General features: G+C 40.5%; 1 protein-coding gene across 2 annotated transcripts in view; it reads right to left on the bottom strand.

Annotated features, from left to right (window-relative positions):
• SBNO1 (strawberry notch homolog 1) overlaps positions 1–13,656 on the bottom strand; it is a 31,396-nt gene that overhangs the window by 6,118 nt on the left and 11,622 nt on the right. For both annotated transcript variants that reach the window (XM_063415899.1, XM_063415900.1), the window contains exons 7-29: positions 12,661–12,821; positions 11,553–11,686; positions 11,318–11,408; positions 10,216–10,377; positions 9,581–9,716; positions 9,396–9,501; positions 8,073–8,226; positions 7,802–7,984; positions 7,494–7,591; positions 6,699–6,850; positions 5,983–6,180; positions 5,535–5,705; positions 5,277–5,446; positions 4,410–4,541; positions 3,171–3,306; positions 2,666–2,778; positions 2,494–2,565; positions 1,964–2,063; positions 1,395–1,469; positions 999–1,145; positions 826–920; positions 601–693; positions 148–285 (exon numbers count right to left, since the gene is read on the bottom strand). In XM_063415899.1, coding sequence (XP_063271969.1) covers positions 148–285; positions 601–693; positions 826–920; positions 999–1,145; positions 1,395–1,469; positions 1,964–2,063; positions 2,494–2,565; positions 2,666–2,778; positions 3,171–3,306; positions 4,410–4,541; positions 5,277–5,446; positions 5,535–5,705; positions 5,983–6,180; positions 6,699–6,850; positions 7,494–7,591; positions 7,802–7,984; positions 8,073–8,226; positions 9,396–9,501; positions 9,581–9,716; positions 10,216–10,377; positions 11,318–11,408; positions 11,553–11,686; positions 12,661–12,821 — 3,017 coding nt within the window. The remainder of the gene's footprint in view (positions 1–147; positions 286–600; positions 694–825; positions 921–998; positions 1,146–1,394; positions 1,470–1,963; positions 2,064–2,493; positions 2,566–2,665; positions 2,779–3,170; positions 3,307–4,409; positions 4,542–5,276; positions 5,447–5,534; positions 5,706–5,982; positions 6,181–6,698; positions 6,851–7,493; positions 7,592–7,801; positions 7,985–8,072; positions 8,227–9,395; positions 9,502–9,580; positions 9,717–10,215; positions 10,378–11,317; positions 11,409–11,552; positions 11,687–12,660; positions 12,822–13,656) is intronic.

The following is a 13,656-nucleotide window of genomic DNA, read 5'->3' as shown; positions in this document are numbered from 1 at the left end:
GAAAAGTCCAAATAAAAGCTCTGTTCTGGAGAAAGAACCCTGCTTTTTCACTTGTCAAAATTACACAGAATTACAAAAAAAAATAAAGTCCTTATAATTATTTTCAAACTTTTCTAAGTTAAAAACAAGCATAACTTTAATGGTTACCTTCTTATATTTCTTTTTCAGGTCTGCACATGTTTCTAGTTTGAGTTGTTTCCCAGTATTTGGTCTATATATCAAAAAAAGCTTCTTTTTAGGATTCACTTCTTTCACTAGAATTGCTGTTTTCTTGTTATTCCTTATCTGGAAATAAAAAAAGACAAACCAAAAACTTCCTAAATTGAAACTTGATGAAAGTATCTGTTTAAGAGATTCCACATTGTGTTCTTTACAGAGTAATGAAAGTGTGTAATAGTAGAACCAAGGACAGCAAAACACCTCTAGAACACAGTAACCCACATGAACCTCAAAGGAAGAATTTCATACTCAGTGTTAAAAATATCCTTTACAATTAATTTTAATGTGAGACTCAAAGTGTTTTGCAAAACTGAACAAGTAAATTTGTCAGTTTAGCCCTCAAAACCTGTGAACACAACCCAGGAGACAGAAGAATCTTACCTGTAGTGATAAATAAAATCCATCATCTGGACCTGTCTGTTCTGCCCAGATCTTTGTTGCTTCATCCCAAGACATTCCTCTCTCCACACTGATCTACAAGAGAGCAGTGCAGGGGTATTTGAGTGGGAACAGAATTTAAAATACTCACACAGGAACTGAGCCCATTGTAAAAACTTTCTGGCAAATGTTATTAGTTCCTACAGAGATGATACAGGATTAACTTACTGTGTACAGCTCTACATGTCCAGAGGTAGAATATCCAGGGGTTAAAAACTTCTTAACATCTGCCTTCCTCACCTTCTCATCCCCAGAGCCCAGATCTGAAAAGGACAGCAGAGTTTTCATTCTGTTGCTCTGTTTCACTGAAGTTCAAGAGCCCTGTGCAATGATTTACTCACCAAGGATGCCCATGTCATATCTGCCATTCTTTTTAGCATTTTGAATAACTGCATTTAACGTGTCAGAGAAGTACTGGAACAAAGCATTCTGCTGATGGACTTCCATCCCAAGAATTCGATTCAGAAATTTCCCTATATTGTTGTAATCTTCAAAAACAGAGTAAGAAATACATGTATTAAAGATTAAGTTTGATAACCACAAGCACTCAATCAGTATTCAAAGCCTCTTATAAGCAGTATTTAAATATATTCTTTCAGAAATGCAGAAAACATTCAGTTCTTCAAAAAAGGTCATTTTTTAGATAGTTACAAGTTCAGTTCTGCTGCTGGGAATCCACTGTCACGACATAAAATGTTCCCAGGGACATTTTACAGGTACATTGAACACCCAGGTACCTTTATCCAGCGTCAGGATTCCAGATCTGTCTTCTACATTTATCAAGCCCACGCCAATCAATCCCTGACGAACATCTAGGAAAGAGAAAGAAGTTCAATCATAGCTGCTCTGCCACCTAAAAATAACCCAGTGAAGTAACAGCTTGTTTAGCCACAGGAGCTGATTCCAAAGCCTCTGACACCCCTCAGTTCCCACTACTTGCAGTCTCTACCTAACACATCAATAAACAGGACACAGCTCTGCCCTCTGTCCCTGCAGGAAGCACCAGTGACAGTGCATGACAGCAGTTCCAGCAGGTAATGGGAAAATGAAGATAAAAATCTGTTTATAATACACTGGCCAAGCAGATCCAGAACATTCCTTACACTGAGAGGTCACAGATCTGGTTTCATGGGTGAACTTCAGCATTCCAGCAACGTGCACAGACTCTCACTGGGCGTTTACTCCCCTCTGTCTCAGCTGATCATTTCAAATTGTAACAGTGTTTTACAGCTCTAACAGCATTTCCATTTCCTGCATACTGGAGAAGGATCAAAAGGGAGCCATCACAGCCAGTGCATTATCCTACCTTTGAAGAAGTCTCCAGGAAAATCAGGAGGAGGTGAGACCATTGGGGAGTCCAAGTTCACAATGGATTTCATAACAATCTCCAGAGCATTTCTGCCGTACTGTGCAAGAAAAAAAGTTGCTCTGTCAATGTCATTTAGTGTTTGTGGTTTAACAGGTATTTATAATTCACAATGAAAAGCTTTTCTTTGTAACAGTGAAGGGAATTGTTTATCACTTTTATGTAGTGCAGTTTATAACTGAAAACAGCCCAGTCTTCATTTTTAATTAGAACTGCTGAATTAATCTTTCATTGTGGCTTAAAGGACACACACCATTTACTGAAGACTTTGATTGTTTGCAAGAGCAGAAAAGTGATTTACACATGTTTGTTCCAGGTGGCTTCACAAACAGAATTATGGGTTACAGAAAGAGGCCTTCCATCAGAAAGTGACACAGGTAAAGGTGAGGGATGGAGAGGAGCCCTCCTCAGAGGTCATTTGTGGAGTAAACACCACAGCATGAGCTCTCCAACAGAAACAGAGTTGTTACCTTGTTATCAAAATTGAATCTGCTGAGGTCTCGAGTTTCTGTGGCCCTTCTATCCCCGTGGGTGAGGGCTCCCTGTTAAGACACATCATTGTCATTAAATACAACTTCTAATAGAAAGAAATCTAAGTTGCATTTTCTCAAAGGAAGGATCAGACCTCTTGAAACATCTTACCAAACTCTCCAGTCTTTTTGCAACTATAGATGCAAATCTTTGCTCTCCTGCCAGTTCAGAAATGAGGAACACATACTCTGGAGCAGTCACTTGGTTGGATCTGTGAGTTCTTCCTGGATAATTAAGTAGAAGTATGTATATTAGATAAATTCTACTTCACTGAATATTTCTAATAAAATATGAACTCTGAAGAGCAAGGAGAAAAGGCAGAACTTAATCCTGCTTAAAATTCGTTTCTGCTGTAATACAGTAAACAGAATGTAGCAGAGATACTCAAAAAGTTGTGGCAACTTCTATAAAGACACTTCATACATGAATGAAACTCCAAAGCCTTCTACTCTCAAGTGAAGAGAACCAGCAGTTTGAAATAAAAGGCAATTAAAAAAGGACATTTTTTTTTTCTTGGCAGCATCTAGGGGGGGTGGGCAAGGAAAAAAGAATTATTTTAAAATTATCAACAGGTATTTTCCATGGAGATTGGGCAAGGACAGGGTGGGAGCTTTACCGAACTGCTGGATGGCTCTGTCCGCGCTCCACGGCAGCTCCAGGGTCATGTGCACCCTGCGCCTCTGGTTCTTGGCCCTGCGGTCTGCCTGCAGCGAGATGCCAGAGCTGGCAGCCTCCGAGATGATGGCAATGTTCTGGGATTGAGCAAAGAGTTGAGAGTTAGCAATAAATCCAAGAACAAGCTTCAGTTTCCAGAAAAAAAAATTTCTTGTTTTACAACTATTACCGAACACGGGTCTGGAATGGTGTCACTGTTACAAGGCAGAGGGAGGGCAGTGAAGGTGTGGCTTTCTGTATCAGAGTTACAAATGCTAATGAACTTTTCTGAGTGAAAGGAGGGGGTTTTGCTTTACTTTTCAACAACTCCCTGTGCAAACAAAGACTTCCATCCCAGAGGACAGGTCTCCCTGACACTGGCCTGTACTTTGGAAGGAAAAGGGGAGGGACACAGACTTGCTCCAATAGCAAACCACAGGAAAAACAAAACATTTCTGGTAATGTTGTACGAGAAGAGGACCCAGCCATTCCAGTGCCTGAATGCATGTGCCTTGAAAGAATGTAAATGTTTGGACTGTGCACAAGTCACTTAAAGGAACCCGAGTCCTCGCCCTCAAGTGTCACAAGGGACACACAAGGTCCGTGCAGTGACATTTACTCCATTTGCCCTCTTGTGGCAGCACGGCCCAAGTGAACCACTGGAAGGGCTTTCCCCCCTCTCCTTTTATCAGATGCAATTCTACCATTATTCAGGTCAGGATTTTCTTTCAGAGTGCAATATGAAGGGCAGAAACCACCACTCCTCCCGGTGTTACTTCTCAATCCTTGTTAAGGTTAACAGGCCCCACATTTTCCCTCCCTGTACCCCTCACTGTAAGTTTTCCTACAGTGGTCTTCCCCATTTCCCAATTTAATTACTTCCTCTTGGAAGGGGAGGTGCACAGTGACCCAGGTCAATGAATCAAAGATATGAGTCACAAATCTGCCTTTTAAACATGTATTGTATTAAAAACCAGCTTAGAGGTGCCAGCTTTCAGTTTGGCACACAGGTGCACACCAAGCACAGGCCTCCAATGTCATCCATGTGACCTTTAAACCCACTGGTTTGAAAAACAAAATAGGACTGAACTGAAAGTGCCTCCTAACTACTGCTTACAGTCCTTGTGAGTCACTGGTGAACAGCTTAGAGTGACTCTGGCATCTGGCACATTTATCTGCATTCAATCACTCCAGGGATTACCTTATCTCCATCCATGAACCTCTGCTTTTCTGTGATGTTCAGGATCTCCACGGGCACATCCAGCTCGGACCTTGACTCGTAGGAGATGCTGCCGTCGTCGTTGCTCACCACCCTCCCCTTGCGGCCCGTCATCTTCAGAAGGGAGCACAGCTCAGAGGGGCAACACCAAACCCACCCCAGCACCAAAAGCAATTTCATTTATCCCTGTACCCACATTTCAGTCATTTACTCCAAGTGCAAAACTGCATTAGAGAACCTGGGTTATTTTTTGGTTGATGCCGTTATGTGCTATGTGGAGCAGGACAGAACACATCTATGTAGAAATAAATTGTATTATGCTACTGTTCATAAAGGATTTACCAGCAGCACTAAGAAAATAAACTAAACACACAGCTTAGGCTGCCACTGATTCTAACAGGGTCTTTTAAATCACATTGATGCTGCTACTTGATAGAGACAGGGAGCTTAAAGACATGTTTCTGAGGTTCTTGAGAGATTAATTAATCAGGCTGCTCATTAACACATAAAGGTTCTTAATCTCCACTGCCTTGGAGGATGAACTGAAGCTCCTGTCTGTTTAATTCACACCAACAGCAAACTGACCACAGCCAGTCAGAGAAACAGACCACAGTAAAGCCAAAGAGAAACTGGTGTGATTTACCCAAATAGAAACCATCAAATGTCAAAAACAACATGAAACAACCCACTCAGAGCTGCCCCTGTACTCTAACACAATCTTCAAGTTTCTCTTCCATTCAGAGGCATCAGCAGAGTAAGCTCTGCTCTCGTTCCTGAGATCACTGTCTAAAACTGATAAACAACTTCTTTAAAAACATCCTTTTTTCCTATATGTGAACACCAGCCTACCTCTGCAACGTTTTCAGGACCACCCAGTTCATCTATAAGCTCATCCAGTGTATTAGGTGGAAGATCTTCAGCCAGCTTTTCCAGTTTATCCAGCAGTTCTTTTTTCATTTGTTGGGCCCTTTCAACAGCATCCTGACTCGTTACAAAGCTGCTGTTTGTGTTACTGTTTGCTGAAAGTGAAGAAAGACTCTTTGAGATTCAGAATTTTATTGCCTAAGTGCTAGGAAATGAATCAACATCAAAGAAAGTTGTTCTTACCAGACGTGTTGGTACTAGAAGTGGTGGTTCCAACAGTGGAAGTGAAGCAGCTGGGACGTTTGGATCCCAGACCAGAGGCTAGTAAGGCACTTTGAATAGAATCTGGGTCTATGCTCTTCTTCTTTTTCTTCTCTTTATTTTTTTTATGCTCTTTTCTAATCAACCAGGGATCTGAAGTTAAATAAAAGTTTCAAACATTTATTAAGCAGCCATCCACCCCTTTGAAACAAATATATTCTCAATGCATAAAGTGACTTACAGAAGTCTGAATTCTAGTGTACAAAAATTTATCTGAAGTTTCAAATTCTACTAATTGCAGTCTCACTGGAACTAAACTACATGCTTATTTAAACACTTATCTGTGGCTCACTGAAATATCTGGAAAGACTTTCTGCTAACCCTCTGCAAATGCAGCTATCTGCTTGAATAAACACTTAGACTGCCTTACCATCCTCATCATCTTCACTGGATTCATCTCTGAACGGGTTGAAGTCGTCATCATCTCCAGAGCTCAAGAATTTGGAGCTCTCATTGTCACTCTCTTCATTGTCTGAAGCATCAGACTCACTTTCACTCTCGTCAGAGCTGCTACCTGCAAGGCCACCTGTTTTGCGGGCTTTTTTGGCTTCTCTGCTGATTTCTTCACCTAATCCCATCATCCCAGAAGAAAAGGAAGTTAAACCTTATAATCCACACACTTTGAGGTCTGTTTTACCATACAAACTAGAAAAATATTCAACGTTTGAAAACAGAACTATTTAAGTTTTAAGTTTTAAGCAAGACCTCCCTCCCAAGTTTTATGATCATCTACTTTTAAGATAATCAGTTTGGGAGGGGGTGGTATCAGGCTTCTCTTCATTGAGCCTTGAGATAAAGAAAGTTACTCGAGTGACTACACCAGGAAGTCTGACACAGGCAAGGCATTTTGGGATATGGTTCTAAAGAAGATCAACCCAATTTTGAGCAAAATTAATTATTGCTTCAGCAGCAATATAACATCTGCTAATGGCAATCTCTAACAACAGCCTTAAGAGATCTGCAATACATTCTCTGCCATGGATGACTGTACAGATATTTCCCTTTTTTCCCCTCACAAAGTTCACTCTCAGGCAGCTCTGAAGTTGCCATTTTCACTTGGCATTAGTGCAGGAACTTTAGCTTTACCTTTTCGTTTCTTTACTTTGTTCTCCTTGCAAGGGCTGTCTCGGGGTGAATTGTTATTACTCTGAGCAGTCAGGTCAATTCCCAACAAGCTAAACAGCTTCTTCCTGTCGGGAGCTGGAAAGTGCTTTTCAATAAGAGACTGGAATACTCCTCTGTTTAAGAAAAAAGTGGAATTTGCATTTATTTGAAAGTACAAACCTGTAACATTTAACAGCTTGCTTGACTTCTCTGAAGAATGACTTCTTGTGAGTGCAATTGGGCACTCTCTGTATTATCACCCACACTACTGGATTTGTCACCTTAAAAGTAGGAGACATTTCTTTTCCAGCACTGTTATAACTTGTTAAATCTGTTTTTGGTAACAAGTGGCGTTGCTATTGCCATTTTTTAATTGCTCAATTTAAGTAAAAGATTAAATTAATGTATTAAATCCTCAGCAAGGCAGCCTGGGATTGGCTCTGGCCCATCTGATCAAAAGGGAGGTCATGGTCTGTAACCTGCTCTGGTATAAACACAGCACACACCTGGCAGGTCTCCCTGCCCTCCCAGTTTGAGGGGAACAGTACGAGCTGTTCACACCTGCAAACACCAGTCTGGACTGCCAGGAGAAGCAGGAGCTGACCTCACCTGAGCACTGCTGCCAGATTTTAGGCACAGGCAGCTTCAGTAAAGAATTCCCAACCTTCTGTGCACTGATGCACGTTTGACACACAGAAGGACACAGGACTACACACACACACACTAAGCTGGATAAAGGTTAGTTTTGTAAAGAACAGCTTTAAAATTCAGCCTTACTTTGCTGTAGAAACAAAGTCATTCAGCTCCCCACCACCTTCCTCCAAAGCTTCCAAGGTTCTTGCTTCTCCTGTCGACTGCAGGCCAATGACAACGCACTGAAGAACAAATTAATACCAGACACTCACTATGACTGACCTGTGAGTTTATTCTGCCTGAATTTCTGCTCATTAGATACCATTAAGTACAAAAGCATGCTCCTAACTATGGCTGAAAATATTTATATTGTAATTTAAAAAAAAAAAAAAATCAATCTAATAGCTTTACACTTAAGACAAACGTTTAAAAGTAAGTCTTGATCAACTTACCTTGCCATTCTTGATCTCCTCCCGAGCCAGCTGCACCACCCTCTTCACCTTTGAGGCTATGCAAAGGTACTTGAAGAACCTCTGGTGAGCTGACCAGAACTGCCCCCACATGGATTTTTTCATGCGCTGCTCGGCGTCAATGAGATCGGCCGCTTGCTGGAACCTCTCTCGAGCACTGACCCACTGAACAAGAAAAGGAGCACTCAAATTTTAACCAGCCTCAAGCTCTCACAACCCAACAGAGAAAGCAAATTTAAAAAGGGGTTCTTACCAGTTTCACAGATTTATTGTACATTTTCACATATTCCTGTGAGAGCAAAACTTCGTCGATTTTGAAAGTTACACCTGAAAAACTCAACTGTCTGGCTATGTACATCCCTCTCAGCTTCATATCCATAGCAACTATTTCCATGGCACCAACACCTCTAAAAGGAACAATTTAAGTCCATATTAGAATTTTCAAGAGCAAGGATTTGTTAAAAAATGCTTCAAAGCACGACCCCAATTACTTTAGAAAAACCAGTTTACGAATGTGAAGGAATATGTTTTTGAAATAATTTGAAATTTAATCTTTACATAAAACTGTATCCCTGCCTTGTAAATATCAAGTGTATCTCAAGAGGTAAAACTCAGTTAACTTTTTTCCCAAATGACCTAGCATGGATTAGGAGACACTAACTTAGAAATTGTACCTGGATAATGAAGTTGGTCCAAATATTAGCAAATTGTTGCATTCTAATTACATAAACTGCTGATGATTTAAAATAACACAAACCATTTTAAGTGATTCAGATTTATGCTGATATGAAAATTATTTAATTAGCAAGTAACTCCAGTTCTCTTCAACAGCAACACACCTGAAGAGCACAGGAGTCACCTGCACACAGCTGAGTGCTGCTCACAGGCTTGGGGCTCTAACTCCATTATTGCCCATTTGAGATGCACTCAGGAATGAGACAAGGCCAGGAAAAACACACATCTTGTAGATGGTAAACAAGATGCATCCTAAGCCCTACTGTGGATTCTGATGTGTTCAAAATTGGTTTTGAGTAGGCAAAGCAAGATGTGCACCCACCACAGAATGTGGCAGCGGCTTTTTCTACTGACCTCTCATATTTAGTATTATTAGTGTGTTCTGAAACACCAAGTACCTTGTAAGAGCACAAAGAATCTCCCTGAACTGGGTTCTTATGCCAGTAAGCACCAGATTTCCTCCTGTTAAATTGCCCAAGATGAATGCATAAACATTAGAGGCCTTCTACAAATAGTGAGCCATTAACTACACCAAGCATACTCACTACAATACAGGGTGTTTTCATGGGGAGCAGCAAAGGATTTTGCTTCCCTAACACCCACATTTTTGAGAGGCCTCTTTTCCCAGAAAGCTTTTAAAGCTCTCCAAATTTTCTGTGAATAAAGGAAACATCGTATTTTTCAGCACTTATGATAAATTACACCTCTGCTAGATTTAGAAGCCAGAGTTCTTAGTGTGACAGGACACGTTTGCAAAGGACTGGAGAGTGAAGACAAGGAACTGGGGAGCACAGTCAGCCACAACCCTGTGCATTCTTGCTGCAGGTCTTGGAAATTTTACCTTCTTTCAACAGCCTGAATAAAATCACTGAATTCCCTAAATGGAGTTCCTTCACCCCATATTCCAAGGCGGTTCATATATGCCATGTTTCTTGGCTCAGATGCACCTAAAAAGAGAAATATAAATCTGTACCAGAGCCAGCAAAACCAGCCAGAGACATTTCATACAAACCCAGCAGTACATACCTGTGGCACTGGCATAAACAACCCTGGCTTTTGGAAGTTTGTTTTGAAGTTCCAACACAGCCAGGCCTGTTTTTGTTGGTTTTGATGAACCAACAGGACACAGATTCTTTGCTTTATGACATTCGTCAAATACAATCTGAACCATAGTTAAGGAAAAGATTTGTCTCACTAATTTATAGAATGAGGAGCTAGAACAGAGGGCAAGAAAATCTATTACTTACAACAGGGGGCAAGTGGAAATTGTAAACTCAAGACACTAACCAAAAACCTTGGAAAAATACTTGGATACTAAGTATTTAAGAATAAAACTGCCAACACTCGAGTTCTTGAAAATGCTGGTGCTCCTTCAAATATATAACTAAGTCTGTAAAAAATACAGTGTAAACTTAAGGATTATAGTTTAATTTTATAGGTTTGATATAGAAAAAAAACCAGAAACTTCACTCTTGTACCAGAGCTGTGTGAAACCAAGTTGATGGTAAAGTTTGGCACAAAGTTTGTAAAACTTCTTGTGTAATGTCACAGCATGCACACAACTGATTGCCATTATAAATAAAGAATACCTAAAAACCTTTAAAGATATAAGTTTAAATAGCAATTTGGTTATAATCAAATGACCTCCAGAAAAAGGATACAACTCCATCAAAGTCTTCACCACACCAGTGAAGAAGCTGCTTTAATCTGGTTTTGTATTTCCCACCAGACTGACTTTCCCCAATGAGAGAAGAATAGGTAGCAAAGATGACTCCTTTCTTCACACTTCCATTATGTTTGGAGGAAATCTTCCCATACTTGAACTGCAATGAATAAAAAATTACAGAAATTAATTAAGAGAGACCCCTCCTCAATCCCACCCACCAGGTGATGAAGGGATGCTGGTGGCCTTAAACACTTGGAGCCACCCACACCCCCCATCATGATCTGGGCACAGCTGATGGCAACGTGGTTAAGGGGTTATACAGGGGTTATACTTATTTAAACACAGACTTAAAGAAGACTAAATCTGAGCCTTCAAAAGCTTTGCAGCCACATTCTCTGGCTACACGGTGTCCTGAGTTTAAATACAATTGAGATTTTAGTTTCAATGTATCCCTTTAAGAGCCAACCCCTCAAGTGTATTTACAGTTGCTACCATAAATAATGATTTCTAAAGCCTTATTTTAGAAATTAAGAATTCACAAAGCAAAAATACCAACTTAAACCAAACTTTTAAGTTCAGTGAATTCAACCAGTCATCACTCTTTACAAATTTAAGCAGCAAATCCAGAGCAGAGGCAGTGTCTCCAAAAATAACTGCACACACCAGTGCTGCTTTAATAAATCACTGAGCAAGTCTATTAATCAAGTATTACACATAAAATGCATTACATATCAAATGTGCACTGAGAGATAGAAAGGAAAAAATTCAAATGCTACAAAGCTTTAAAGATGTAAAGAATCTTTCAGCTTCTAGAAAATACTCCACTAGTAGTGTCAGTAGTGGCTTGAGGTGTAATTTTTTTTTTTTTTTTTAAAAGCACACATGCTAAGACTTAATCCTACAAGGGGCCTATTTACATGATTAACTCAAAGCTCTGTGTGGTTCTTTGTAAGATTTAGGCCTGTCAGACAAGACTTAGACAGCAAATTTATTGAAAGTAGTACATTCTTGCTCTTAACACACTCAACATGCACAACTCGTCACACAAGCGTACCTAAAGGTTTGCCTCAACTGTACATAGTAAAAAGTTTCCACACCTTGTTTAATGAATGCACCAATATGTTTTTTGCTCCAATATCTCTCAAATCTCTTTCAGCATCGTATTTCAGATCGTTTGACACGCTAAACCTGAAGACACAAAGCAAAGCATATTCTGTAAGTTACAGCAGGTCAAAAGGCAAATGCTAGGACATTTGTCACAAGACAGATGACCCTGAATTTAAGTCATAGAGTCACTGGAGTGTCTGCTCTAACAAATCCTGACACACTTACCAGACTGCTCTTTTTCTGCCTAACAAGTAATTTTCATAGATTATTCCAGCTATGGTCCTTCCTTTTCCTACACCAGCACCATCACCTATCAAGAATCCAGCTCTGTCTCCATTGGGCAGGAATGTTTCATGTTGCTGTAGGAGAAAGAACAAAAAGCTCGTACCCATTCTCCAGAACACATCACAGGGGATTGTCAGAAAAGAGCAAACATAAGAAACATCCTATTGGAGAAGACCAGTGGTCCAAGCAAACTCCTGCAAGCAGGAAGAGGGGATTTTATTTAGGGAGGACACAGCACCCCAACTGCATTGTGTGATCCATTCTTCCCCTTTCTTCCCTCAGCACCCAGAACTGCTCTAAACATCCAACATTTTGTGCATTTGTCCAATATTTTGTGCCTTTTCTAACCCGTTGATAGGCACCTGTCCAGCCTCTGGTAGCAGCAAGACCCAGACACGCAGAGCCTGTGGAATGCAGTATTCTGAATCCACCCATTTTAAACTGATCTCCTGTCAGTGTCACCAGTGTCTTGGTTTTGTGTGGTATCACTCACTCCTTGATGATCTTAACCCTGATTTCACTGCCATTCCTTTCTCTCCTCTCCAGCCCCAGCTGTCCCAGTCTCATTTCATGAGGCAGCTTTTCCCTCCTGGGACCATTTTAGTTGTCCTCTAACTCCTCTTCCTCCCTCCCCAGCACACAGAGCACTGCACACATCTGGGGTGGGCACTCTGAACTCCAACCCAGCAGCTAAAAAACACCCAGTGCTGTTCTCCATTCCCTTCTCAAGGATGTCAAACAGGGCTGGCTTTCTCAGCCTGCTGCTGCTGCAGCCATTAAATTATTTCAGAGAAATAAAAATGACTAACATGTTCTAAGGCAGTTAAGAGATCAGCATGGTGGAAGTGGTTTAGAGGAAGTTTTCCTAGGTGTATTACCTCACATTTATCTGAGCTGAAGCTCACCTGCCATCTTCTAATGCAACTCAAACCTTTAAGCTCTTATTATTTTATCTCCTTGTAAAACTGACATAGCTGCACTTGTCAGATTGTAGTTTTTCTCCCTAAATTCTCCGTTAGCTTTTAAGCTGTGCTGATTCCTGGCATACCTGGGCTGCGTAAGTGATTGCTTCGAGCTGCAGAGCTGACAACCAGCCACTGTCAATGGTTTCCTCTGAGATTGATGTCTGGTACCACACATCAGGAGGAGTCACACTGGACAACGAGCTGGTTTCCACCACTGGGTCAGGGTGACGTAGACCGATTTTTACTGGTGGAGAAAGAAGGGGAAGGAAGGCAGAAAATGAAAACAAAATACAGAGTTCTGTTGCTGCAGCACAAGTTGTTATATTTACCCAAACAACTTACAATTGTGATTGCAAAGGCTGCACTCAATGGGTATGTTTCATTGCAACAATCTGTCAAGTGTTAAACTGCATTGCATGTGAAGGAACACATTAATCTGAATTTATAACTGCAATCTCAGCTTTCTCTTCTCACCACCTTCCCACAATTTTTATGAGATTAGATAAAATTCACTTTACAGAAAATTCAAGTATTTGTGTACTTGTTTGAGAAAAAAAAAAATCAGTCTGAACCTTGTCTTCCCAAAAAGGCCAAAAGCAGCCCCAGGATGCCAGAATCACAAAAGAAACATTCTTTTCTCTATTTATATAGTGCCATTTTTAAGCAGAATGAGAGAGGAAAAGATTTAGAACAGACATGGTTTAATTGCTGACAGATCTCATCAGGAACAATAAAAATTAACCATTTAGCTACAAATTCCCTGCAAAATTTTTGCCTTGCTTTTAAGCAGGTCCCTGTAATTAGCAAACAAGGTAACAGCTTGTTGTCAATGGGCACAACAAAGAAAAGAGAAAAAAGAGGAGATGGCAATTAACAGCAGTAAAAAGATTCACTCAAGAAACAACCAAGAGCCAGTTCTAAGTAGTCAGCCAGGAACAATGCAGGAAGAATGTACTTAGGGTGATTTCACACCAAAAAACTCAAACTAGATTCCTAAGTGGAGCAGTGAGCACTGAATTCCTTCACAAAATTTCCTCCACTGGGGCACAAGGCATCTTAACAAATGTAAAAAAAAAAAA

The sequence above is a fragment of the Prinia subflava genome, chromosome 19 (assembly GCF_021018805.1).
Source record: "Prinia subflava isolate CZ2003 ecotype Zambia chromosome 19, Cam_Psub_1.2, whole genome shotgun sequence".
Classification (NCBI taxonomy): Eukaryota; Metazoa; Chordata; class Aves; order Passeriformes; family Cisticolidae; genus Prinia; species Prinia subflava.
This window is presented reverse-complemented; position numbering and strand designations above follow the sequence as displayed.